At 50.0% G+C, this 27496-nt stretch overlaps 1 protein-coding gene across 1 annotated transcript; it reads right to left on the bottom strand.

The window, feature by feature from the left end:
* Window positions 1-4127: 4127 nt before the first annotated feature.
* On the bottom strand, window positions 4128-27198 carry Chst12 (carbohydrate sulfotransferase 12). Its single transcript, XM_046453826.1, has 2 exons — window positions 27089-27198; window positions 4128-8906 (listed from the first exon to the last, which is right to left on the bottom strand). Exon 2 carries the CDS (start codon window positions 8819-8821, stop codon window positions 7565-7567), a length of 1257 nt encoding a protein of 418 aa, XP_046309782.1. The 5' UTR covers window positions 8822-8906; window positions 27089-27198; the 3' UTR covers window positions 4128-7564.
* Between the last annotated feature and the right edge of the window lie 298 nt (window positions 27199-27496).

Genomic DNA, 27496 nt, shown 5'->3' with positions numbered 1-27496 from the left:
CGCCCACGTGACCCAGCCAATCGGCCTCAAGAGCAGGAGGATTGTGGGAGGTGGGGAGAAGCTTGGGTGGGAGAGAGAGGCTTGTGGAAAGCCGGTGGTGGCAGTTGAGGCTCTGAGGGTTTTTCCTGAGAGACTATTTTGTTTGTCGTGTGTGGTTCTAAAAATAAAGTTAGTTTCTTTTGACAAGTGGCTCCTGATTGTGCCCAGCCAGACTGCGGCAGAGTATAAAAACACCTTTCAATCGGCATGACAAAGAATTCCCATCCAATAAGAAGATAACTCTGGTAAAGAAAGTCAATTCATAAATCAGTTCACAGACCCCTCAGGCTGGGCACCAGACCTGCAGCATCTCCCTCTGAGGACCCTTCTCTCTAAAGCCCAGTGGGGTTCCAACACCAGCTTCAGCTTAAGTGAGTGCAGTCCCCCAAAGTGCTGGGAGAGTTTAGATCCTCTAACTCCAAGTTCAGGAAAAACTTCACCCAAAGACCTGAGCTGTGGCTTCCCAATCAGCTTCTCCAATCGCCTGCAAGTGCACTCAGTCCTACCAGCTAGCCAGCTCCCAGCCAGCACCCCAAATCCCAGAACCAAAAATAAGCAAAGAGCAAAAGGAAGTAAGATGGACTGTGTTCATTCATCACTGTCAGAGTCACAACAGACCCTTGTCAGACAAGCGTGGTGGCCCCGTCCCTGAACAAATGCTCTCCAGATGGCCACCGGCTGGCCACCGTGAATCATGCAGGCATGCCTGGGAATGACATCCACATGGATCTGTAGCACCCAGGGATAAATGTGGCGATGCCTTCCAGCCAGGTGTCATTTTTCACTAGCCTCCCTCTCCACGATGGACCAAGAAATAATTCCAAGGGGGAAAAGCTCCCACATTCTTCAATTAGTCTTTTTGCTGGTTTGAACTGGAAACCTCAGAGGGAATCTTTGCCCCATGGATTTGGCATGTGGTTTATAAATAAGTGAGAATTTCAGCAGCGTTCAGGAAACATTTATAACATTTCATAATGCTAAGAAATTACTGGCCCCACAGGAACACTAACCTACACCCCCCAAAGGTCATGTGGCTTCTCCATTCATGGACTGTCTTCAATCACAGTTTATCAACTATCAACATATTAATTCAACACTGTGTGAGTCAGGATCCTGTATGTTGAACGACACAGATCCAACTCAAATTAGCTTTAGAAACTAATTGGCCCCCATACTTGAAAAGTGCAGGTAGATCTACTTCATAGCTTGAATCATCTGGATGGTCCTGGGCCCTTGGTCTTCTGTTGGTCTTGGTCTCAGGTTGGCTGTTCTAGGAAGGACACAGATGATCACAAGCTCTCTGAACTTTTGTCCCACCAGCAGCACAGTTCCCAGATTTCCTAGCAAAGGACGCTGGTCCCTGTTGGTTATGAGCTCACCCTGCACGGTGAGCAACTCAGGTATGTTCACCTCCCTCCTGGGGTGGGGACAGCCCTGCTCAGTTCTCCCAGGCTGGGCGGGGGAGGAAGAGATGGACTCCTGGACCAGCCGGAGGTATGTGTGTGGGCAGAAAATAGCAGACACCTCTTCCAAGTAGCGACTCAAATTTTCCCTTTCAGAAGAAACATTTAAATATCGTTAGATTAATTTTGTCTATGCTATGTAAATTTTACTTTATTATATTTTGGGATTTTTTGGAGTGTGGATTTGGCATGTGGTTTATAAATAAGTGAGCAATAATCATCCCTGGATAACTGGCTTGGGAGCTGTCCCGGCCTGGGGTGCATCCCAGGGTGGGATCAATTCTGTAGACTGCGTGAAATTTGGGAGCCTGTTATTCTTCAGGGCGGGGACACTGATGAGAACAGACTGTCCCCAGCGCACTGCCAGGAGCATCACAATGCAGAAAGAACCCCACCAGGAAAGAGCCTTTTTTCAAATAACTTCAAGGGAAGGCTCTGGGAATGTCAGTGTGTCCCCAAAAATCCCGCTGCAGGAAACCACTCAGCCAGGGGCTGGAACCCCTGCTCCAGAGTGAGGTCCTCCCAAAAGTGCGTCCGAGGTGGCTCACCTCTAGGGAAAGGGCCCAGGGCAGCTCGGGAGAGCCCTGGGAATGCAGTGTACACCAGGTGGCTGACCAACATATTCACAAAGCCACACACATTCATTCTGCTTGGCCTCACATGGGAGAAAGTGCAGTTTCCAGCCCAGGGGGCTGTTCCCATCCACCCCTCATCTCCCTCTGGGGACCAGGGCTTGGTGGGCAGCCTGGCAGACCCCCTGCCTGCATTCCCAATCCCTGCAGCCCATGCAACTGGATTGAGAGGCACCCTCCTCCTCCAGCTTGGCTGCCCTTCCAGCTCCCGAGGCACACCGGTGTCCCTCCTTTGAGGGTTGCCCAAAGTGAATAGAAAATGTCACAATTCCCACACCCTCAGGGAGGAGGAAAGAGGAAGACAATGCAGGAAGGTAATAAAGACACATGCTGAAGCAGAGATGAAACAGTTCATTTCCCCCAGGAATGTTGTGCTTAGAAAGTGCCAGAAATCAGAGAGAATGGGCTCCAAGCCCCATGACCTCAGGGCCTATAACTGCGCCTCCCGGGGCCTTGGACACCTAATAAATATGTGGGGCAATGATGCGGCCCTCAGAGTTCACGGGGCTGGAGTGAGGCTCAATGGCTTCGTTTTTCCTTCCTTCATTCATAAGCAGTTGAGTGGGCACAGCTCCAGATGGGAGCGAGATCCACACATGGCAACGTGCCGGCCAAATAGGAGGTGCATTGTGTCTGAGAGCGTAGACTCCACACAGAAAACCCCCGAGACTGCACCCCTCACACCTACATGGGCTCAGGCTCCCTGCAGGCCTGGCAGCTGCGATTGTCATCTTCGTGTCTCTGGCATGGGGTTGAGCGGCGGGGCTGGGGGAAAGCCCCCCCTTGACAAGCTGCCTGCTCAGTGCCCCTCACTGGGAAGAGAAAGGGAATCCAGTTCTTGCTCTCTATTGAGTCATGGGGCAAGAAACCAAACTGAAATTCTTCAAAGAGTTGAAAACACTTCTCAAATAAGCGGTGAAAGGACAGTGAAGGCCACCTCTGTGCTCCTCAGAAGCCACTGGCACAAGGCATTTTAAGTGGAAAGAGGAACAGGGGGCCATGCACGCGCCCTGCACACACCCAGCTCAAGTGCTGGGGGAGGTGGGAACCAGCACCCAAGGTCAGGTGACGAGTGCAGAGTGGGTGCAGGCCCCCTCCAGGACAGTCCCTTCCCTGTCAACAGGCCCAGCACCCCCATGATAACCCACCTGAGAGGATTCTGTACACCATGACATAGCACTGAGAACCAGGCCTGTGGCTGTGAAGCCGTCCACACGGGCGCAGCTCAGTGGTAGAGCACTTACCAGGTGTGCAAGGCCCAGGGTTCCATCCCCCAGAGTGAGGCGGGTGGGAAGAATCCTAAGTAAATTCTAAGTATTTGGATTGTTTGGTTAAATTATCTAGTTGCACAGGATTAATTCTTTAAAATCGTCGTTTGTCTTGTCTTTGCAGAAGAAAAAAAAAAAAGTCAAATTTCTGCACACCATATACCATGGGTCAGAGGAAAGGCAGCCAATCAGGGGAAATGGGTTCTGCCCTGGGTGAACTCACAGGCTCCACACTGGGGCCAGGCGCGGCCCACTCTTCCCAAGCCTGTCTCCTATGGCCCAGGGGGACCTTCTCTGCCATCAAATCCTGAGTTGGCCCTAGCCCAGGTGGAAGTTCCTACTATGGTTCTGGGTGTGAAATCTGGGTGTGAGTGTGTAGACGGGGCTAGTGTTTGTTCCAGAACCCCTTTCATATCACTGCAAACACCCCAGGTGTTCAGGAACACTGACCTGTGGAGAACCCAGAAGGCAGAAAGGAAGGAGGGTTGGGTCCTTCCTCAATGGGCAAACAGCTCCAGACATTCTGACATCTGTCTAAACATCCTCTAAATGAACCATTTTGGTGAGATGACTTGGACAGAAATAGGGACCAGGGGCTCTCAGATGCAGGATCCTCATGATATACTTTAACATTGGGATTCGTTTCCATAATGTTGGCTACTCAAATTTTTTGACCCTGGTGAAATTCACAATGTATTGAATACAAAATAAAGGAGATTTGAAACTAGCACAAATATAATCTTGTTTTTTTCCCCAGAATGTTCTTGACTCACCCTAAAACTGTGTCATATAATTTGCAATACAAACACACCAGTCAGTCCAATTGAACACATTCTTTGTGTTTCCCACAATGACTCAGTTTATAAAAAGTTAGCAGTCAGTTAGGACCTAGCAATTCCACTCCTATAGACCCAGAAGAATCCAAAACAGGGACTCAGATATTTGCACACCCCTGTTCATAGCTGCATAATCCACAAAAGATGAACACAACCCAGGATCAAACAGATAAGCAGATGATCAAAATGTGGTCATTATCTGGGCACAGCGGTAATCCCAGCTACTCCAGAGGACAAGGCAGGAGGATCCCAAGTTCAAGGCCAGCCTGGGCAACTTAGCAAGACTCTGTCTCAAAATAAAAATAAAGTAGCCTGGGATGTAGCTCAGTGGTAGAACATGTATGGCATGTATGAGCTCCTGGGTTTAATCCCCAGTACTGTGAAAAATGATAATAAATGTGGTCTATCACACAACAGAGCATTTTGTTATTTGGCTTCAAGAAGGAAAGACATTCTGACGTGTGCTACAACACAATGAACTTTGAGGATATGATGGAAAGTGAAATCAGTCAGTCACAAAAGGACAAAAGCTGTAGGAGTCCACCTCTCTGAAGTCCCTGGAGTTGTCCAATCCCTATAGACAGGAAGGAGATGGTGGGAGCCAAGACCTGGGGGTGGGGGCCGGGGAAGGCAGTGTTGACCAGGGACGGTCATTAGGCTGGGAATATGAGTCTGTGGGCAGCACAAGTGAATGTGCTTAAAAATAGTTGAAATGATGGATTTTACGTGATGTGAATTTTATCAAATGAAAACAATTGTAAGAAAAGAGCCGATGGTCCCTGCCACACTTTCCAGGGCCACTTGCTTTTGCCTCTCCCACACGGGAGGGTAGAGTGGCAGGCCTGAGGGGTCCTCCTATGCACAGTGGACCTGCTGGCACCCCAGAACACAGGGCGCAGTGAACGAGGTAGCTCTGGATCCTCCTGCCCTGTTCCTAACCGACACAGAGAGGAAAAGGTGCTGCCCTTCTCGCAGGCTCTGTGCTCCCGTCCCCAGGGTTTGCAGGCTGGTGACCTCAGGCTGCACCTTTGCCCATTGGTCAGCTCCGCTGGGTCCAGCCCCCTCTCTGTGGGCAGCTGTAGTGGCCTCTTGACCTGCCTCCCTGCCTCTCAGGACCCCCTCTGCCTTCACTCCCCTTACCCACATAGCACTGGCCTTCCCAAAGCACCCAACTTCCTCTGTCCAAAACCTCAATATTTGTGGCAGCCGTCTACCAATGAAACCTCGGCTCCTGGCCTGACGGTCAAGAAGCAGACGACACACTGGACCACCTGTCCCCTAGAGCACCTGTGACCCCATCCCATCCTGGCAGGGTGGTGGCCATGTGACAGGCCCTGGGGTCAGAACTGGACCCACATCCTGTTTCTTTTTTCTTTTCTTTTTGTGGCACAAAGGATTGAACCTGGGGGCTCTTTACTTCTGAGCCTCGCCCAGTTGCTGGGCTGGCCTCAAACTTGTGATCTTCCTGCCTCAGCCTCCTGTGTCACTGGGGTTATAGGTGTGCACCACCCACCATGGCTGGCTCCACCTCTTTCCTCCCTAGAGAAATATGCCAAGGATATGCGGGTGTCAGAGCAGAGATGAGGCAATGTGTGGTCCACACTTCACTGTAGAGCTTGCGCCACCCTCTCTATTCCCCTGATAAGCCCCACATTTCCTGATGCTCTGCGCTCCACCTCAAGAGTCAAAACCTCACTCTCTGACAGGCCTGGCCCAAGTGCACCTTCTGCAGGAAGCCTTGTGCTCCTCTGTGCACTGTCCCCAAAGGGGATCAACTTTTGGCCTGGCAGCAGAAGATTCCCACCTCACCACAAGGCTTGAAGGCACAGTTAGTGGCTGACTCGTCCATAGGCATGGTGCCCTGCTTACCAGGCACCAGAGACAACTCTGTGTGAGCAGGGTACCCAGCAGGTGCCAACATGGGGCTACTCAGAAGTTGCCTAGCACTGGACTCCTTGCCACATCTGCTGCCAACTGTTTAAAAAGAAAAGATGCTTCTAAAGGAAGCTGGGTGACACTGTGGAGGCAGAGCCGAGGGCACCCAGCAGCCACAACCTCCAAGGATCCCGTCCCTCTGGGCCTAGGCAGATGCGGATGGTGCCCCACTGAGCAGTGCCAGCTCTCCAGGGACTGGGAGGCAATGACCAATCCACAGATGGAAGGAAGAGACCAATGTGCTGCTGCAGCACAAACCCAGATGCCAGCGCTGTGGGTCACAAGCTGAAACTGCCCAGGAGCGTGAGCCGGATGCTGAACAGGCCTCCTCGTGCAGCTCTCTGGGTCCCTCAGAGTCAGGCACGTCCCTGAGGGTGAAGAGCACTGGAGCTAAGGCTCCCAGGCTGGAAGACGGTGGTACCTGAGCTCTCCTCAGTATTACTGGACACCAAGAAAACATGTCCCAGGGACAACCTCCAGTGCACACCATCCCTGCTGGCTGCAAACCCTAACAGCCACGACTGGACTTGGGTTAAAGGGAGGGCTGCAGTGAGAAGGGCTTTCCTCTGTGACTCTGACGCCAAGACAGTTTACCCATGACCCGATCTCAACAGAAAGTCTGAAAGATCTGGCTGCTCAAACACATCACTTAGTAAAAGGCTTTCACCCTGGACGGATTTGTCTGCTGCCCTTCTACAAAAACAGGCAAGGCCTGTGCTATAGTATGGGAGTGGGTGTGTTGACCGGGGTCCAGGTGTTGGGTTTGGTCAGGTAGGTCCAGGTGAGGGAGGTCTTTAGGTTGAGTGGGTGAAACCTCAGATGAGGCTGTGATCCTGTTGGGCTCTGGCCTCCTGTCTGCTGATATGATCTCTGCCTTTCACACACAGTCCCATCACTGCCACCTGCCCTGAGATCCTCACCAGAGCCAAGCTGATGCCAGCACCAGGCCCTTGAACCTATAAACTGAGAGGCAACAAACCTCTTTTATTTATGAAATTACCTGGCCTTGGAGATTTTGTTATAGTGACAAAAACCTGACTTAAACAGCCCAACTTCAAGCCACGCTTTACTCCAGCTTCCTCCCACTTTCATATTAAATATCTGAAATATATTAATCTTACAAAACAGTATTAACAGTGCTCAATGAATACAGGCTGTGGAGTAAACAATGAGTCCGGATTGTAAAACCATGGGTTATTTAAAAAAAAACTGGAGTGTGTGTGCTGCGGACCAGATTCCCCGCGGTCTCCCCCGCGGTCTCCCCAGGGGAGCGCGTGGCATTTCCGACTGCATCAAACTGGGAGGAAAACCCGGGACAGCCCTGTCCTCGGGAGACGCCCGACCCTTGCTCAGTTTGAAGGAGCTGAAGGAGCGCGCGTTTAGGCAGACGCTCAGTCTCTGAGCAGGTTTTCGGGCTTGGGGTAGCCGAAGAGCACAAAGTCGGCCTCGTAGAGTTTGTAGAGCTGCTGCCTCCAGGCCAGGGGGATCTTGGCAAACCAGTCCTCCTCCCAGCTGCTGGCAGTTCTGTTCCGGTAACTCGGGGGGAAGTGGAGCCGCGTGTCCACCTTGAGGAGCCTCAGGAGCTGGGCGGCGTCCTCGTCCAGGGTCTCCAGCTTCCCCACGAAGTCGTAGTCTATCTGGCACGGGTGGCACAGGCGGTACACCTGCCGCCAGTGCTCGTTGAAGGGCGCCAGCTTCTCGGTGTGGGGGTCCAGCAGGTACTGGATGAAGTTGGCGAAGGACACCTTGAGGCCGGCGCTGAAGGCCTCGCTGACCGAGGCGGGCAGGCTGGTGTGGTTGGCGTACAGCCTCAGCATGGGCACCGCGAACTTGCGGTAGAACTCGTCGTTCTCCAGCTCGAACTTGCTGCGGAAGGCCGAGATGAGGCGCACGAAGGGGTCGCGCACGAACAGGAACTTGGTGTACTTCTTCAGCTTGATCTTCATGAGGTGGCGGGAGAACTTGCCGTAGCGGCGCCAGAACTTGTTGAAGGTCAGGTGGGTGCTGGAGTTGTGCACGTGCTCGCGCGGGATGTCCAGCGGGTCGCGGTAGGGCGCGCCGCCGTCCAGCAGGCTCTCGCTCAGCACGATCATCACGCGCTTCCAGTTGGTGCAGGCCACCTTGGGCACGTAGCAGTAGATGATCCCGTGGCGGTCGTCCACGATGAGGTGGTTCAGCTCGTAGTTGGGGATGTCGTCGAAGGAGCGCTCCTTGGTGGGGAAGGCCAGGCTGGAGTTGGCGCAGAAGTCCCGCAGCACACTCCTCCTCTCGGCCTGCTGCTGGCCCTGGTCGGTGCTCTGCTGGGCGTCATGGGGGGACCAGTCGTAGCCCCGCACGCTCTCCTCCATGTGGCTCAACGCTGGCTTGCCAGAGGCCAGCAAGGGCTGCTCCGTCTTTTTCCTGGAAAGGTCATTCTTCTTCGAGCTGGAACTTAGGAGCTTATCCAAAAACTCATCCACATCGGAAGCGAACTCCTTCTCCTCCCGCTGTCCGGGAGTGGGCAGGGATTCCAGGGTGTGCGGCCTGGACAAGGATGTATGCAGGTAGAAGTGGGCGGTGCCCACGTTGTCCCAGTACACGATGATGAGCAGGATCATGAGGACGGAACCCAGCACCAGCCACAGCCGGAAGAGCCGGGGCTTGATCATGCTGCCCTGGCCAGGGCTGGGCCCCGCAGCTGGACCCCTCACTTCAGCTTCATGGAGACATGGGGCATGGCGCTAATGGACGAACCTGGAGAGACCAGAAACACGGAGTTAGAGGCTGAGATCCAGTGAGCCGTTTCTCTCCCACCCAGAAGGCCCAGCCCTCTGCCCTCCATCCTGTCCCACCTCTATCCCACACTCAGATTCCTTTAGGGGCCTCATCAGTCACTCCAACTTCTTTGTGTGACTATGGCCAATGCCACCCACCAGGGCCAAACAATTAAGTGTGACAAGGGAGGAGAGCAGCGACAACTGAAAAAGAGGATGGTCTAAAGAAACCAGTTCAGACGCTCATCCTTGTGAAGAGAAGGCTTGAGGAAAGGAGAGGAGGGAGGGGGAATCGGAAGTCAGTCACCAGGAGGCTGCAGCTAAGTTGATAAAAATGCTAAAGATGGCCAGGCACGGTGGCACACACCTGTGAGCCCAGCAGCTTGGGAGGCTGAGACAGGGGGATCCTGAGTTTGAAGCCAGCCTCAGCAACTTAGGAGCCCTAAGCAACTCAGTGAGACCCTGTCCCTAAATCAAAAATATAAAAAGAGCTGTCCCTAAATAAAAAATATAAAAAGAGCTGGCTCAGTGGTTAAGCACCCCTGGGTTCAATCCCGGGCACCAAAAAAAAAAAAAAAAAAAAAAGGCTAAAGATAACTTCATCTAAAAACAAAAACCAAAAAAACCTGCCAAGCAGACATGGACCAAATAAACCCACCAGAGTCAGGGCCCCACTGGCTGAGTTGGGACATGCAGTGTCTCAAGAAGGCAGGACGACTTCCCTCCTCTTCATCTGTCCCTTGATGTGGAAAGGGCAGAGAATCCACTTCTTTCATGTAGATTCCTGAGTGTGGGATCTCAGGGTCATATGGTAAGCCCAGGTCAGGGGGAGGATCCCTGAGGAAGAAGGGCAGCAGTCCCACAACTGAGGCCAGGAGTATGTCCTCGGTGGACTAACGTCAGAAACATCTTTTGGGTAACAACAGTTCTATGTGAGCTAAAGACGAATGAGAAACTGCACCCACCCCCAGAGTTCATCAGGGCCATCCTGGGACTGATCTTCCAGCCCCACAAAAGCAAGTGCCACATCCCTGACCCCCCCAGTGGGCACCTGTTGGCGGGGCCAAGCAGGGAGCTGATCCTGTCTCCACCCAGGGGAGCAGATGGTGCTCTGCACCCCCAGCACAGTGCCAGTGTGGTCCTGCTGTGGAGCTGGGCCTTGACTCCACTTGGCATCAATAGGGTGGGAGGAGATGATGAGAGGCAGGACAGCTGCACTCTGATTCCTCCTTGAATTGCCACCATGGGGCCTGGTAGGGAGCTGAGCTCCACCCACTCTGACCCCCACCAGCATCAGTGGGCAGAGTGAGAGGGGTGGAGGTGGGGTGGCTGGCACTCGGCTTTCTTTACTCCTCTTCACTGGGGATGGAAAATATTAGTCATGCAACATAAATAAAAAGAAAGCAGGAGTGGCTATGTTAGTATCAGATAAAGTAAACTTCAGAAGGAAAAACGTTATTAAAGACAAAGAGAAACATTACACAATGACAGAAAGTTTGACCCACCAGGAAGACACAATAAATGTGTATGCACCAAACAACAGGGCTTCAAAACACACAAAGGAAAACTGACAGAGCTAAGGGATCTATAGACAAATCTACAATTCTAGTGGGAGACTTCAACACTCCACTCTTGCTGATGAGAGAACTACTAGACAGGAAATCCACATGGATATGACACCAGCAACCAGTAGGATCCAACTAACAGTCACAGAATGCTCCACCTGATAGCAACTGATAGCTTCCCCTCGAAGCATCCCAAAACATCATCATGGCAGACGGAACCTGAATGAACTTAAAAGAATTGAAATCATACAGAATCCTTTGGCTGTAAGGAATAAACCTAGAAATCCATAACAGAAAAGATAATTGGAAAATCTCCACACTTGGAAATTAAATGACCCCCTTCTAAATAATCCTCTGGTTGAAGAGGCCTCAAAGGAAATTGTAAAACACACACAGGACTGAATGAAAATGCCAAGGCAACGTGTCGAACTCCATGGGTTGCATGTGGAGCAGTGCCAAGAGCAGAAGCAAAGAGGGAGACTGCAGATCAATAACCCAGCTCCACCTCGAGAAGTGGGGAAGGATGAGCAAGATAAACTGGGAGCAAGCGGGAGGAACAGGGGAAAGAGCAGAAATCAGTGAATCTAGAAACAGGTAAACACAGAAAAATCAACAACAACAACAAAAAAATCAAAATTGATAAGCCTCTGGGAAGACTGACCGTGATAGAAACGGTCACCAGGAATAACCAGGAATAAGATGACACGGAGCCTGCAGGTGGAGAGGGTGGCCAGCGTGGACAACTACATGCTCACAACCCAGCAGCTTAGATGAAACGGACTGGTCCTTGAAAACCACAAACTCCCCAAAGAAACAGCCCTATTCTCATGGAAGAAAGTGAATCTGTAATTTAAAAACTCTTGAAAATGCAAGGGACCAGGTCTATTTTGGACTGGCCAAACAACTATGCATAAAAAAATTAAGGAGTTACAACAAAACAAAATATAAACAAATTGGACTTCATAAAATTAAAAACTTTTGTTCAACAAAAGATAATAATACCAATAGGATAAAAAAACACAGAATGGGAAAAATATTTGCAAATGACATATCTGATAAGGGATTAACATCTGAAATATATAAAGAACTCATAAAGCCAACAACACCCCAATTTTAAAAAGGGCAAAAGACTTAAATAGACATTTCTCTAAAGACAATATACAAATGTCCAATAAGCACACGAAAAGTGCTCAAAATCACTAGTCATCAGGGAAATGCAAATCAAAACCACAATGAGAGGGCTGGGGATGTGGCTCAAGCGGTAACACACTCGCCTGGCATGCGTGGGGCGCTGGGTTCGATCCTCAGCACCACATAAAATAAAATAAAGATGTTGTGTCCATTGAAAACTGAAAAATAAATATTAAAAAAAAAATTCTCTCTTCTCTCTCTTAAAAAAAAAAAAAAAAACCACAATGAGAGCCAGGAGTGGTAGGGTACACCTGTAATCCCTGCAACTCAGGAGGCTGAGGCAGAGGATCGCAAGGTCAAGGCCAGCCTGGGCAACTTAGGAAGGCCCTGTCTCAAAAAACATTTTTATTTTTTATTTTTTTTTTTAAAGGCTAGGGGTGTAGCTCAAAGGTAGAGCATATGCTTAGCATGTTGGAGACCCTGGTACTAGTACTGCAAAACAAAACAAAAACAAATAACAAACACAACGTACCACCTCATACCTATTAGGGTGGCAACTATCAAAAATCTGAAAACAGTAATTACTGGGACGTGGAGACACCGAGCCCACATGCTCTGCTGGTGGGATGCGAGACAGTGCAGTCCCATGGAGGACAGTATGGAGGGTCCTCAAAAAATTAAAACAGCATTAACCCATGACCCAGTCATTCCACTCTTGAGAATATATCCAGAAGAGTTGGAAGCAGGATCTTGAGGGGTTATTTGTACCCTGTGTTCACAGCAACATGATCACAACAGCTAAAGTAACACGGATGCAACCCAAGTGCCCATTCATGGGTAAATGAGTAAGCAAACCGTGGTCTCTGCATACAGTGGAATATTACTCAAGTCTTAAAAAGGAAGGAAATTCTGACACATGCTACAACATGCATGAACTTTGAGGACATTATGCCAAGGAAAATAAGAGCTACAAAGAGACACATATCATATGATTCTATTTCTATGAAGTAGTCAGAGCAGACAAACAGGTAGAGACAGAGTCTAGAAGGGTGGTGGCCAGGGGAAGGGGGAGGGGGAGGGAAGGATGTGGAGTTAGTGTTTCATGAAGCATTAGTTTTGCAAGACGAGAAGCTTCTGGAGATGGGTGTTGGATGGCTGTGCAAGGGAATGTGCTCAACTCCACGATAAAAGAAAATTAGGGGGAGAAAAAAAGAAAGAACGGGAGCTATAACAGGGCTCTTGGGTGCTGTTAAAGAAATACAGCAAAACGCAGGCCCGTGTGTTTCTGGCTGTGAGGATGTGAAGGCCACTACACGACTCCAGCGCAGGCTGAAACAGTGCCTGCCGCTGAGGCCACAACTCACCCTTGCTCCCGCGACCTGCCGGAAATCGCCGACTGACTTCCCTGCAGTCAGCTATTAAACAAACGTTTAAAGTTTTTAAAAATGTATAATATAGTGGTGTCCATGAAAACAGGGTAGGGAATGGGTCCTGTCTTGCTCCCTGAGATTCCCTTCAGACAACCAAAGCCCTGTGTGTCCACCACTCAACTCTGTGACTGGTCCAAGGCCCTGTGGCTCTGAGTCCATGTGTCACCAGACTTGCTTGGGCGCGGTCCCTCCCAGGCCTTTCACATCATGGGGACAAGCCTTCAATTCTGGCTGCAGAGGGAGTCATCGATGGGTCTGAGAAGCCACGATTCATTTTTAACATCAAGGGAAGGCCTCGTGTTGTCATTTCTAACCTCAGACAAGCCACATAAACAGCAGTTGTGGCAACAAGCCCGCTGAGGACATGGCAGCTCTCGGGCAGAGTCCTTTGAAGAGGGAACTCGGCTACTTTAAAACTCATGCAGCGCTGCGGTTCTTAGAACTGCAAGGAGCAAGAGCAAAGGAGGAAAAAAAGGGCTACCAACGAGATCGCCAAGTGTCACTTTTTATTTATCTATTTATTTTGCAGGGCTGGGAATGGAACCCGGGGCCTTGCACACTAGGTCAAGTGCTCTTGTACTTACTGAGCCTCACCCCAGCCCCAAGCAGTTCGGGCATCTGGGAACTTCTGGCCCCAGGGCCACACAGCTCCAGCCTGAAGACCAGGTAGCACTTCATTGCCTGGCGACAGAGAGACATGGCAACCATGTGGGCGCAGGTGGGCTGAGAAGCAAGGTCACGATCCAACTGCCTCAGAAACAGGAACTGCACTGACCTCAGAAAGCACTTTCCATTAAAAAAAAAATAAGGGCACTATTTCCAAAGGCAGATCTCCCAGTATTTCAAAAACACAGTCAACACAAAGCCCTCGTGTCCTGCGGCAGGAGCGGGCCGAGGCATCACAGGAAGAGGCCTGGCCTCTACCTCCCCAGGGAGACTCGAGAGCAGAGGCTCACTCAGATGCTCTAGCCAGAGAGCTCTGGGAGGGACTCCTGTCCCCTACATGCTATGACAACAGCACAGGGTTTAAACCCAAACAGCTGCTGGGCAGATGAGTTGTCCTCTAGCTTGGAGTGGGCTGTTAGGTCACTTCTGTTCTGGCACATGACACATAAGACACAATGCCATGGGTAGACTTGGGAGCTTAGAAGGCAGGAACCTATGCTGGGGCCCAACCAGTCTCAACAAGGCTTCACACCAACAGTGGGCAAAAGCTGGGGGCAGAAGGAGCCACTGGTGGTGGGCAGCAGTGGCCTCAGCTGCCTTTCATCCAGTCCACCCATCATCTTGAGCAGGGCGAGAGCTGCACCAGATTCACCTTAAGACCTCAGTAAGGCCGGGCATGGTGGTGCACACCTGTAATTCCAGAGGCCTGGGAGTCTGAGGCAGGATTGCAAGCTCAAGGCCAGCCTCAGCAATTTAGTGAGACCCTAGGCAACTTAGCAAGACCCTGTTTCAATTGGAAAAAAAAAAAAAAAGACCTTAATGAGGCATTTCCCACATTTTTAAAGCAGAGCCAATGGCTATGGTACCAAGAGATCAGGTAACATGTGAAGGCACTGAGTGCCCACCCAATTGGTCAGATGTTATTCTGCCTGTGTCTGTGTTTCTGGATGAGATGAACGCGTGCATCAGCTGGCTGACAAAGCAGTTAGCCCTCCCCAACATGAGTGAGTCTCAGCCAACCCACACGGGGCTCAAACAGCGCCAAAGGCTGGGCAAAAGACACTTGCTCTCTGAGCCTGGCTGGCTGTAAGAGGGGACACAGTCTCCTCCAGCCTTTGACAGTCAGGGAACCCCATGAAAAACAGGACCCTTAGGATTATCAAGGGAAGTAAAAAGCTAAGGCAACTCTTGGCCTCATGGCCCAACAGCCATACTAGAAAATCAGTAGTTAAAAGGTGACCGTCTCTAAAGTCACAGGAGTGAGATAGCACACCAAGAGAGAGAATTTTTAATATTTATTTTCTTTTAGTTTTCGGTGGACACAACATCTTTGTTGTATGTGGTGCTGAGGATCGAACCCGGGCCGCACACATGCCAGGAGAATGTGCTACCGCTTGAGCCACATCCCCAGCCAAGATAGCACACCAAGAGATGCAAGGCTGGGAAAGTCATCCCAGCTCTCCAAGACTATGTGGTCAGCAGAGACCCCAACTGAACCCAGACAAAGCAGGGTCTGCACTATTCAGAAAATAACAGTATAGAGACTCTCCCAGATGATCAGGGCCACTCCGGGTGTTAAGGGCCATAGAGCAGTCACTGGAGTAACCACAGTCACCTGGACCTTGCTAGCACAGTGACACACACACACCCAGGTAGTGATCAGTGACCAGACACTCGAGGCCTGAGAAGGTATGATAAAGAACAGCGCAGGTGGGACAGGCCCACCTCCACCTGTGGCTACATCAAGAGACCAGTTCCTGTCCACCCGGCAGATGCCATAAAAGCTCTGTACCTTTGCTCCTGTTTGGGTCAACCTGGGGTCTCTGTCCTCCTGTGCTGTCTTCTTCTAGCTTAGGCAGATGTCCTTAATAAAGCCTTAGCTGTGTTTAAAGTCTCCTTAGGTCCACTGTTCATTTCTGCAGCTCTGAATCCAAGAACCCAAGTTCAGTAACACCTTCAGACTGGAATTTATATCACTGCTCTCCTGGTCTGGATCTCAGCCTCCATAATCGTGTGTGAGACGATTCTTTAAATCCATCTCTTCACACACCAGCCCTCACATCTGATTGGTTCTAATTCTCTGGAGAAGCCCAATACTAGCATTTGCTTTGCCATTTAGTCAAGGGGTTTTGCAGGCGCGTGTTCACTGCAGAGAGTAAACAGAAGCGATCCAGCCAATGAAAATCAGTCAGTGTTAAGCAAAGGAAGCCAACACACTCGGCACGTGGCAAGGATGTCAGAAACACGGAGACATTCAGCCTGTCTGACAGGTATTCCAGGGGACGGCCCACAAGTCACTTTTTCCCATGTAGCTACCCAGCGTCTCAGCCAGGTTTGTGGGAAGCCCATTCCTTCCTGACTGAGTCACTCTGGCACCTCTGATCTTTTTCTTCTTTTCAGTCAGGTTTATGGAGGTATGACTTACGCACAATAAAATCCCCTCTTCTTGTTAAAGGTACAGTTGGGCGAGGTTTGGCAAACATGCCCTACAATTAAAACACAGAACATTTCCGATACTCCCAAGAGTTCCCTCATCCCCTGCCTGGTCACCCAGCTCCAGGCAATGCCAAGCTGTTTTCCAGAATATAAATGGAGCCACACAGGACAGGCCACTGTGTATGGCTTTTTCCACTTAGCATAACACTTCTGAAATCCATCCAGGTCTGTGGCAGTAAAAATTTCCTTTTCTTATTGCTGAGTAGTATTCACAGTATGAATATACCACTGTTAACCTATTTCCCAATAATGGAACTTTTGGGGTAATTTCCTTCTTTTTGAATAAAGTTGCCACCAACTTTATTGTATTAAGGCCAGAACTTTTTTTTTTTTTAATACTGAGACTTTCAAAAAGTGTGACAAGGTGGTATAAACAAAATCAAGTACCTTTTTCAGCTGTTGGGAAATTCTGCAAGATGCATAAAAGATATTCTATACCAATGCTAGGAATTCATTTAAAGATCAATCAAACTGACTGATTGTTGAAGTGTGGCATACAAATCTTAGACTGCCAATGACTACTCAGTTATGAAATGGTAGGGGTCCCACACTGACATCCACAATGCTGCATGGAGACAGTCAGATTCTAAATGAGTGAAGAGCTGTGTCAAACACATGCATTAGCAGCCTTGACATAAAGAAGTCCTTTCCCCTAAGTGCTGGGCTCTAGAAGCACGGCAGTCTCCATCAAAATCCCAGCAGGCTTTCCGGAGAAATTGAAAAGCTAATTTTTCAATTTACTAGGAAATATAGAAGACCTAGAATGGCCAAAACAAGTGAAAAGGAAGCACAGAATTGAAGAAGTTAAAATAGCTCATTTCAAGACCGATGGTAAAGCTGGCAAGTAGCAAGACAGTGCGTAAGGGCACAGTAAGCTATGTGGAAGACACGTCCACAAACACCAAGTCCAGAAAGAGACCCCACATATGTGGAGAACTTATTTTCAACAGAGGTGTCAATGTATTTCAACAAGGAAAAAAGTTGGGCATGGTGGCACATGTGTGTAATCCCAGCAGCTCAGGAGGGTGAGATAAGAGGGTTGCAAGTTCAAAGCCAGCTTTAGCACCGGGCGCGGTGGCGCACACCTGTGATCCCAGTGGCTCTGGAGGCTGAGACAGGAGGATCGTGAATTCAGAGTATTTTCAACAAATGGCTCTAAAGCAACTAGATATCTGCATGGGGAAAAAAATGAAACTCAACCCTGAACTTCGCCCCATACATAAAATTTATTCACATTGGACCAGTGCCCTAAACACAACGCCAAGCTATAAAAACTCCAGAGGGTAAGATCAGGAAAGTCCTCAAAAGGCTCATGCTAAAGGCTTGGTCCTCAATGCAGCAACGTTCCAAGCTGGGACTTCAGGGAAGTGACTAGATCTCGAGGGCTCTGGCCCCCCAGTCCATGCACTGATGGATTCCTAATTTCATGGCATAATGGGAGGTGGTGGAAATTATGGGAGGTGGGCCTCCTTGGCAGAAGTAGGTCACTGGGGGTGTGGCCTGGAAGAGTATTTCTTGAGCTCCACCCTTTCTCTGTCTCTGCTTCCTGGCAGATGCACCAGGCAGCTTTCCTCAACATGTCCTTCCGCCACGATGTTGGGCCTCACTTCAGGCCCAGAGCAATGGAGCAGCCAACCCAGACTGAAAACTGAGGCTGGGAGCCCAGCTGGATCCTTCTTCCTCTAAATAGTTTTCTCAGGTATTTGTTGCAATAATGAAAAGCTGACTAATACTGATGCCAAAAGCACAAACCATGAGAAAGTTTTGGTGAACTCAGGTGGGGTTTTCTTAGCACTGGGATTGAACCCAGGGGCACTCTACCACTAAGCTACATCACTAGCCTTTCCTTTTTTTTTTTTTTTTTTTGGTACCAGGGAATAAACTCAGGGGCATTCACCGGAGCCACATCCCCAGTGCTATTTTATTTTATTTAAAGACAGGGTCTCATTGAGTTGCTTAGCGCCTCACTTTTGCTGAGGCTGGCTTTGAACTTGTGATCCTCCTGGCTTAGCCTCCCAAGCCTCTGGTATTATAGGTGTGCACCACCACGCGGGGCCATCCCTAGGCCTTTTGACTTTTTTTTTTTTTAAACAGGGCCTCCCTAAATTGCTGAGGCTGACCTCAAACTTGCAATCCTCTTGCCTCAGCCTCCCAAACTGCTGGGACTACAGGTATGCACCACAATATCCAGCTTAACTCAGGCTCTTTAAATTTCACCGTTAAGAAAACTGACCAGAACTGGTTACAATGGTGCATGCTGTAACCCTAGCGACTCAGGAGGTTGAGGCAGGAAGATCGCAAGTTCCAAGCCAGCCTCAGCAACTTAGCAAGGTCCTTAGCTACTTATGAGACCCTGTCTGAAAAGAAAATATAAAATGGGCTGCTTATGTGGCTCAGTGGTAAAGCATCTCTGGGCTCAATTCCCAGTGACAAAAAAGAAAAGAAAGAAAGAAAACCTAAAGCCAGACCATAAGCTGGTAGAAAATATTCTCAATATACACATAATGCAGGATTTATATTCAGAACACACAAAAACCTCTTAGACCTAAATTAAGAACACAAACAATCCAATTAAAAAAACAGCAAAAAAAATTGGAACAGACATTTCACAAAAGATTTTCAAATATTCAAAATACACGGAGGAAAGTGCTCGTCATCATTAGCCACCAAGGAGATACCCGCCTCCCACCACTGGAGTAGCCCAGATGAAGCAGACGGCCGGCTGCTGGTGAGGATGCCAGACAGGTGGGGCCAGTGCGGGCGCAGATGGTCCAGACCCTACAGAAGAGAGCCTGGCGGTCTGCAGTAAAGGCAGACATACAGCCTGCTCTTCCACTTCTAGGTGCTCAGGAGAAACGAGCACCTGTCCACACAAAGATCTGTACGAGAACGGTCATGGTGGCTTTATTCAAAATAGTTAAAAACAGAAAACCACCCTGATTGCCATCAGTGAGCGAGTAAATAAACAAACTGTGGGGTCCTCATCCCATGAACACTACCGGCATAAAAAGGAATGGCCAGTGATTCATCCGAACCAGACAGATCTCACAGACATGCTGGAAAACAGTTGCCAAACACGAGCACACGCTGTATGATTCCACCTAAGGGAAGCTGAAGAGAAGTAAGAGCAGTCTCCTCGGACTGCAAAGGAGCACAGAAAGCTGGCAGGAAGGAGCCCACCTTGCTGCCTGCAGAAGCGGCTCCACGGCTCAATGCTTCCGCATCCATTTAGTGGAACACTTACAAATGCAATTATGTGTGTGTGTGTAAATAGTATCTTAATACATTTCACTTAAAGTTAAAATTTTTAACAAGTCATGTTCACCAGGTATGGTGGAACATGCCTGCCATCCCAGAGATTCAGCAGGCTGAGAGAGGAAGATGGCAAGTTCAAGGCCAGACCCAGAAACTTAGCAAAGCCCCAAGTCACTTAGCAAGACCTTGTATCAAAACAAAAAGTAAAAAGGATTGGGGATATAGCTCGGCAGTAAAGCGCCCCTGGGTTCAATTCCCAGTAAAACAACAACAACAACAAAAGCCAGTGGTCTCATGAAGTTGATCTCCAGAGGCTGAAAGTTCTCAACAAGAATGCAGTGGTCACTGGGTACAGTGGCTCACGCCTGTAATCCCAACAGCTTGGGAGGCTGAGGCAGGAGGATGGCAAGTTCAAAGCCAGCCTCAGGAACAAAGAGTCTCTAAGCAACTCAGTGAGACTCTGTCTCTAAATAAAATACAAAATAGGGCTGGGGACTATTTGGTCGACTGCTCCTGAGTTCAATCCCCAGTACCCACCCCCTCAAAAAAGAATGCAATGGTCCATGATCCAGCTCTCACAGACTTCTACAAGATGATTGGTGCAGAAGTTTTCATGTGAACACTTAGGGGCTGGGAGAAAAGGGAGAGTCAGAGACTGAGTCCTGGCTTGGCAAGCAGCCTGGCATGTCACTTGTATCTGAGTTTCAGTCAGTGGCAGAGTGCTTGCCTGGCATGCACAAGGCCCTTGGTTCCATCCCCAGCACTTCAAAATTACATAAATAAATTTTTTGTTCTAAGAAGTTTGCACATAAAAAGAAAAAAAAGAAAAGCTTTAGCTTGCCCAGATCTGCAGAGATAGCAAGCAAGCTGGCACCTGAGCTCTGGCCACTGGTCTGAGAGCCAATTGTTCCATCTGCTGTGCTCAACTGGCCTCTGTGGTATAACTGATGCAGAATTGGTGGGGTTTTATTAAACATTTGGCTCTTTATTACCTTTATTTCTGAGAGAATTAGCTCCTTCGTGTTCAAACAGCCACGCTCTAAAATCAAGTGACATGACCTTCATTGAGAAGTCCAAGAATGTTTCAGGTTTTATTTATTTATGCTACTGGCAAAAAGATCAGAAAGTACTTACTGCTCTTGCAGCTTAACAAATATTATATAAGACAAATAATCCCCTGCCGCTCTACTGCTGTGGGAAGTTTCTGTTACTGGGGTCAACAGGCACACTGGGCACACCCTGAGCTGCCCAGCCCTGCAATTTACACCGAGGGCTGCATTAAGATGCCACTGTAAGCCAGATCTCGCCATGATGATGGTTTATTTGCTTATAAAATTACTTCATTGTGTTTAGTTAACCCTGCAAACTAAATCTGACAGGATATACAGATAAAAATAAGTAATAAAGGCTCACATTGATGAGAACAGAACATTAATTTAGGTCCTGGAAGACCTAAATGAAAATGGAGTGCAGATCTGGCCTTTGAAATAAAGACATCCCCCGAGAGCTGGGCCTGGGCATCTGGGCTATCAGACCACATGAGCTCTTTCTTTCCTGATCACCACGTTCTCAGTTGCCATCTTACAAGTGGATGGGATTTTAGCACCTTTCTACCAGCCTGATTCCCAAACCAGACTTCAAGTTCTCAGAAGACAGGGATCGTGTCTACCGTATCTTGTTTGTTCCACACAATATTCAAATACTTCTTGCATGATCCAAAAGATAACTCATTTACAAGAGTTAAGTCAATTCAAAGAAATGATTTCAAAGGAAAATAATAATACACTTCATCATGATAAACTTAAAAACCTGCTTGGGGGATTTATTTGCAAAATCTACCCAGACCCCACCCTCTCTCAGCCCACAACTGCCCACATGCTCACCATGGTCTGAGCCATCATCAGCTCTCAAGCCACTGCATCAGCCTCCGAACCCTCTCCCTGCTCTGCCCTCCTGCCCTGTGATCAACCCGGGAGCCATGGCTATCCTGGTAAAAGCAGATTGTGTCAGCTCAAAATCTCTGCTCAAAATCCTGCAATCAGTTGGGCATGGTGGTGCATGCCTATAATGCCAGTCCATCGAGAGGTTGATGAGGAGAATCATGAGTTCAAAGCCAGTCTCAGCAACTTAATGAGGCCCTAAGCAACTTAGTGAGACCCTGTCTTAAAATACGAACTAAAAAGGGCTGGGGATGTTGCTCAGTGGTTAAGCACCTCTGGGTTCAATCCCAGGTTCAAAAGAAAGAAAGAAAAAAAAAAATCCTGCAATCATTGGTATCCCCTAGTTTCCCACTTATAGCCCTTCCAGTGGCTCTGACTAGCATCCCAGTAGTCTCACCTCCTACCCCTGTCTTCCTTGCTGACTTCAGTCAAGGTCTCATCAGCTCATCAGCTGCTTAGTAGGGCAGGCTTCTACTGCAGCTTCTGCACAGACCATCCCTGTGCTGGAGGGCGCCCAAGCTATCCCAAAGCTCATCCTGGTGAGACCTTCCCCGGGCATCTCAAGGAGGCAGCTCCCAGCCCCACCTTGGGCCCAGCTCCTGCTTCTCCACAGCATCATTCCCACCTCAGGTCCTACTCACATCTGTCTGCTTACCATCACCACCTGCACAAAACAGAAACTTCAGGAGGGAGTTCTCTTCCTGCTTGTCACAGCTGTGTCCTCAAGGCTCTGGGCAGTGCCTTGAGGACACAAGGAGGTGTTGTGCTAATAAAAACAGACACCACGGACCCTGCTCATTTCTGAAACCAGTGGCAGGTGAAGGGGGCTCATTAGCACTGTACCTGTGGTTCCATTTAAAAATCCCTTTACAAACATTAAAAGAAACAAAAATGGCTTAAAAAAAAAAAAAAAAAAAGCACCAAGTCTCTGACAAGTGTCCATGGACTGGAGACAGGATACAGAGAACAAAGACAATAATAAAGAGGAAATGAGGGCTGGGGATGTGGCTCAAGCGGTAGCACGCTCGCCTGGCATGCGTGCCGCCCGGGTTCGATCCTCAGCACCACATACATACAAAGATGTTGTGTCCGCCGAAAACCAAAAAGTAAATATTAAAAATTCTCTTTAAAAAAAAAAAAAAAGAGGAAATGAGAACAAGTAGATTCTGCCTGCTAAGAGGGGCCTGTGCACAACACAGGCGGCACTGGTCTCCTGCTCCACCAAAGCAGGGGCTGCTCGGAGAGCCTTTGCCCACAGTGTTGTACCTGCACATCCATCAAGGGGTTAAACTGTCCCCAACTAGGAAGCACAGCAGGCCTTCCCTCCTTCCCCCACCCTCACCTGCTAATCTGCTGATCTTAGTGTGTGACTCCTGCTCACCATGTGCCTCAGAGCTACCACTTAGCTGTTCTGTTTGGGGACTGAACTCCCACCGGGGCAGGCGAGAACAGAGCTCCCTTCCCCCGCCCTTGACCCTTCACACGCCTGCTATCCCCTCCCCACCTGGTCCCCACACAGGCATATCATTCCAATTAGAGTAGCAGTGAGTGTTTATCCACACTGTCACCAGTGTGGAGAGACTATTCACAGCTCGTCCTGGACACCGTAATTATTTTTCTTTGCCTGCACAATGGTTTATTTTCCTGGGAACTAATAACAGTCTTGTGTTTTCCTTTGCTTTGTTTTCCATGCACTTATCACTAATCCAGACCCAACTCTGCCAAGGTTTAAATCTCCTCTGCAGATGTCCCAGCTCATCAGGTGTCCTGTTAATTTCATCATCTCCTTCTTCCAAAAAAAGTCCCTTCAAGGAGCTTTGTGAGGGGCTCAGGGCAGGGACCTCAACTCCCAGGGAGCTGCCAAGCACCAGGCCCCACCCTGCCTGCAGCCAGCTGTCTCCCCACCGCCATCTCTCTCTGGCGCACCAGCATGTGCGGGGATGGCATGTTGGCCAGTCACCTCCTTAAAGTTCAGAAGTGGCAAATTTGGGGAAGTTCTTGGAGATGTCAGTTCTACCCTCCTGCCCCTCACGGTTGACAGTGTTTTCCTTCAGAATTTTGAAAGCAAAGATCTTTGATCTTCTAGTGTCCAAGGCTCCTGTGGAGTCCAAAGCCATGCTGCTTCTTGGTGAGTGGGGACCCGTCTATGGTCTGTTTTTATTTATTTTTTGCTAGAAGCTACCACAGATTCTGTGTCCCCGTGTTCTATGAACCTGCAACAGGGTGCCTTGGAGCGGGCCTCAGAGATCTTTCTCCAACTCACTCATCACTTAAATTCTGGAGCTGACAGCATCACTTTCAGATGAATCCCTTGCATGCCAAACTTCCACTAGTCTCTGCCTGAGACAGCATCCCTCACCCCCAGATCCTCCTGCCCAGGCTGGGTGGGGATGGAGCTCTGCACACCAGGGCTACCTGCGCTCTCATCCTTGGTGCTGGACACTGGAGCCCCTTCAGTCTGGCAAGTATGTGGGTTCCAGAAGTTATTCTGTGAATGATTTCATGCTCTTTTCTCAATTCTTTCTTGCTAAAACTCTTAATATTCAGCTGCCGATCTCCTGAACTAATTCTTTGATGTTCTTCTTTTTTTTCCCTCTCATTTTTTTCCATCTCACTGCTTTTCTGTGATACTTTGATTTTATTTTATTTTTGTGGTGCTGGGAATTGAACCCAGGGCCTTGTGATTGCCATCTGTTCTACTTTCTGAGAGTTTCTCAACTTTATTTTTTACTTGCAAACTGGGTTTCTTATTTCCACTGTCACTCTCTATATCCAAGGCTTCTCTTTTTGGATCTCTGAACATTCCTTTTTTTGGTAAAACTTTCCATCCTTGTTCTATGTCTGCAATATCTTCTCTCCTCTTCACTGCAGAGCAGGGGCATCTGCTTCCCGGGTCTCCTTCCTGCACACTGGCTGCTGCTCCCAAGCAAGTGTCCCACCCGGGCTCTCACATCAGGGTGCTTCTTCGGTGTCCTTGGTTAGCTGTGCACACTTCAGGGATGGGGGTAAAAGAATCTGGGTGCTTTGAACACTGGGAGACGGTTATTAATTGTGAACTCTGTTAGTAAGATCCTTCTTACCAGGATCCCCCTTTGTTGATATTTTTAGGTCTTTTCTCTTGGGCTTCTCAGATTCCCCAAAGACTTAGCCATCTTTCTGCCTGGAGGGAAAGACCCACTGGTCATGTTCTGGAGCTTTCTTGTGGCATTCGCTTGTGTTCTGAATAGCAGTGCACCTGCCCCCCACCCCCGCCCATTCTCAGTGGTGCCTGGTGTTTCCCATTCTTGTCTGAAATACTTTTTTTTTTTTTCTTTCTGAAATACTTTTAAAGTTTCTAAATAGTTACAGAAACCACCTCCTTGGTTAATAGCAGGAAGCATTATGTCAGAAGGTCAGTTATCTCCAGGCACCAGCCTTGACTAGAGCCACCAACTGGGTGTGAAGCTTACAGCTACTTTCTGAAGAGAAAGAATATGAAACTTGAAACTAAAGATTTTAAAATTAGAGATTAGCTGCATTTGTTTCAGAATTATCAATAACCAGTCTCTTTTCTACCTATGGCACCTTCAGCCCTGGGCCTCTCTAGAAGAGAATCACCCACCAGCCTTGATACTTGTGCAGAGTGACAGTGACCTGCATGGCCACAGGCAGCCCCATAGTGGGCTACGTTTTCCCGGCTCCTGCTCCCACCCTGCTCAATTCATCATCAAAGATGCCAACAATGCCCTCAGCGCCCATTCAAGACATCCAGCTACCTCTGCCTTCTCTCTGCCTCTCCCCGCAGCCCACAAGACACCACCACCCAGGCGAGTTTCCAGCTTCTTGCAGCCCCCCATTCTCTCAGCCACTGTCTTCAACACCCCCACCCCCTGTAAGCCTAACCAACAGTCTGCATCTCCCCAGGCCCTAAATCCACCTTCCCTATTTCCACTAGTATGACTAGCCTGTCTGGAATACAGATCCAACCATCTTCCACCCAGACCTCAACTGCTCCTCTCCAAGGGCATGAAACTCAAACTCCCCAGCTTGGCTTTCCAGGTCCTTCCCAATCATAAATGCATCCTTCCACCCAATCCCCATTCCAGGAGGAACAGGGCAACTCACATCTCCCAGGTATCTCCACTTCCACCGCTCTGCTGCTACTCTGTGATATTAAGAAACAAACTATCAATATGTGCACAGTGTAGACGAATTTCAAATGTATTATGAGGGGTAAAAGAAGTCTGTCTCAAAATGTTGCATACTGACTCCATCAGAGTCTTCCCCAAACTCATCCCCCAAGGCCTGCTCCACTGTGGAAAACTTCAACTCCATCCACTAAGCTGAGCTGCTCCCTCTTCCCTCGCCCTGCCAACAGTGTGGCTTGTAGCACCAGCCACCCTGCATTAGCTCCAGCTGACCATGGAGCAGCCAGCCCAGGGCAAGGCCCTTGGATGTACACTATCCAGCCCAACTTGCTATCCTGCAGTGACTGGAGGTTTGATGGAGTTGGGGTGCATCGGGTGAGCCGACCCTGCCAGCCTGCAAGCCTCAGCACAAAATCCTATGGACTCATGTGCAAGCCCCTTGCCATCCCAGACAGACACACTTCAAACCCACAAAAAGGGGATTTCACATGGCAATTTCCAAATTATCCTTGTTTTCTCTCCTTCCACCCAGACACCAGCGCTGACTCACATTCCCAACACATGATGCTCCCAGAGAAGGGCTGACCCAGGCTAAGCCGGGTCCTGCCGTGGGGGCAGGGAAGACCCAGAGCACTGATGACAACGCAGGGCACCCGCAGACAGACGCCGGGACTTCACATTCTTATTCATCCCGGGTCTTCCGAGTCCCTCCGGTGTCGGATTATAAAATAAATAATTTAATAATTGTGAAAACACTACAGCTTGTTGTGCGCCCTGCCAGACGGAACCCCTGTGCGGGCCAGGGGCTGGCCAGCCATGCCTTTGGGCCAAGAGCCCAAAGAGAAGATAGGTCCTCCTGTGAGCGGCTCATGCAAGGCTTCCTCCCCCTGAAGAGGCAGGGGCTCCGACTGGAGCAAAGGGTCACTTAGGTGATGCTCTGCTACCTCCGCCTGGAGCTGGGGTCTGCGCTCTGCTGGCCTGACGCAGCGAAGGGAAGCGGAGTTGGAGCAGAAAGCCGCCCGCACACTGGGGGGGAGGTGTAGACCGGGGGGCTTGGGTGGGTGCACAGTCTCTGCCTGCGGGGCAACGCACACTAACCACCGCCAGGGCGCCACTGGACGGGTTCCGCGGGACACTGCAGCACCTTTGTCATCTCTCAACAATTATTGATTCTGCTCGCAGATGCTCAAGCAGCCAAAGAACAAAACTGCTAACGCCGGCAGGGCCAAGAGCTCGGTCGCCGGAGGAGAGGTGGCCCGCAGATGGGTAGGGGAACAGGCGGCCACACGCTTTCTCCGCTCATCCTGCGGGCCAGGACCCCGCAAGCAGAGGGTTCAGAGAGGGTGATCGCCAGGCCAAGGTCACACAGCGGGCCGGTGCAGGGACTCGAACCCGGGCCACGCCGGACCTGCCAAGGCCGGGCGGGGAAGACTGACCCGCGCCCTCAGCCGGCCAGAGCGCTTCTCACTCGCGAGACTCCGGCCCGTCCCCGCCTGGGGACCGAGTGCCGCACGCTCCGTCCCACGCCCTCGCCCCGCGCTCCTTTCCTCACCTTGTCCCGGCGCCCCTTTCCTCGCCTCGCCAGCCTCCGCCGCCACGGCCGCGCGACTAGCGAACCCTCCCCAGGCACAGCCCCGCCCCCGGCGCCGAGGTCCCGCCCCCAACATCTTCTCGCGAGAATTCGCCGGCGGAGCCGCAGAGACAGAGGGCGCCCCCTCTCAATGCGCTTGCGCCCTCCGCACACCGCTCCCGCTATTCCGTGCCATGTGGCGCGGTATTTACCGCCAGCGATCAGCCCCGCCCACCGACGAGCGGGAGCTCCACCCCCTCCCCAGCAGCCAATCCTCAGCCTTGATCCTCCCGCGGCGGGGGCGGGACCCGGACGCTTCCACGGCCTGAACCCGAACCCTGGCAGGCGTTGCAGCCAGATGCCACCCGGTTAACCCACCTCCAGGAGTCT

The sequence above is a fragment of the Marmota monax genome, unplaced genomic scaffold (assembly GCF_021218885.2).
Source record: "Marmota monax isolate L192 unplaced genomic scaffold, Marmota_monax_Labrador192_F-V1.1 WCK01_AAM20220418_F8-fsc00338, whole genome shotgun sequence".
Classification (NCBI taxonomy): domain Eukaryota; kingdom Metazoa; phylum Chordata; class Mammalia; order Rodentia; family Sciuridae; genus Marmota; species Marmota monax.
This window is presented reverse-complemented; position numbering and strand designations above follow the sequence as displayed.

Bases quoted from the DNA above. Each gene is read 5' to 3' on its own strand.
- Chst12 (XM_046453826.1), bottom strand. From the start codon at position 8,821: ATGATCAAGCCCCGGCTCTTCCGGCTGTGGCTGGTGCTGGGTTCCGTC.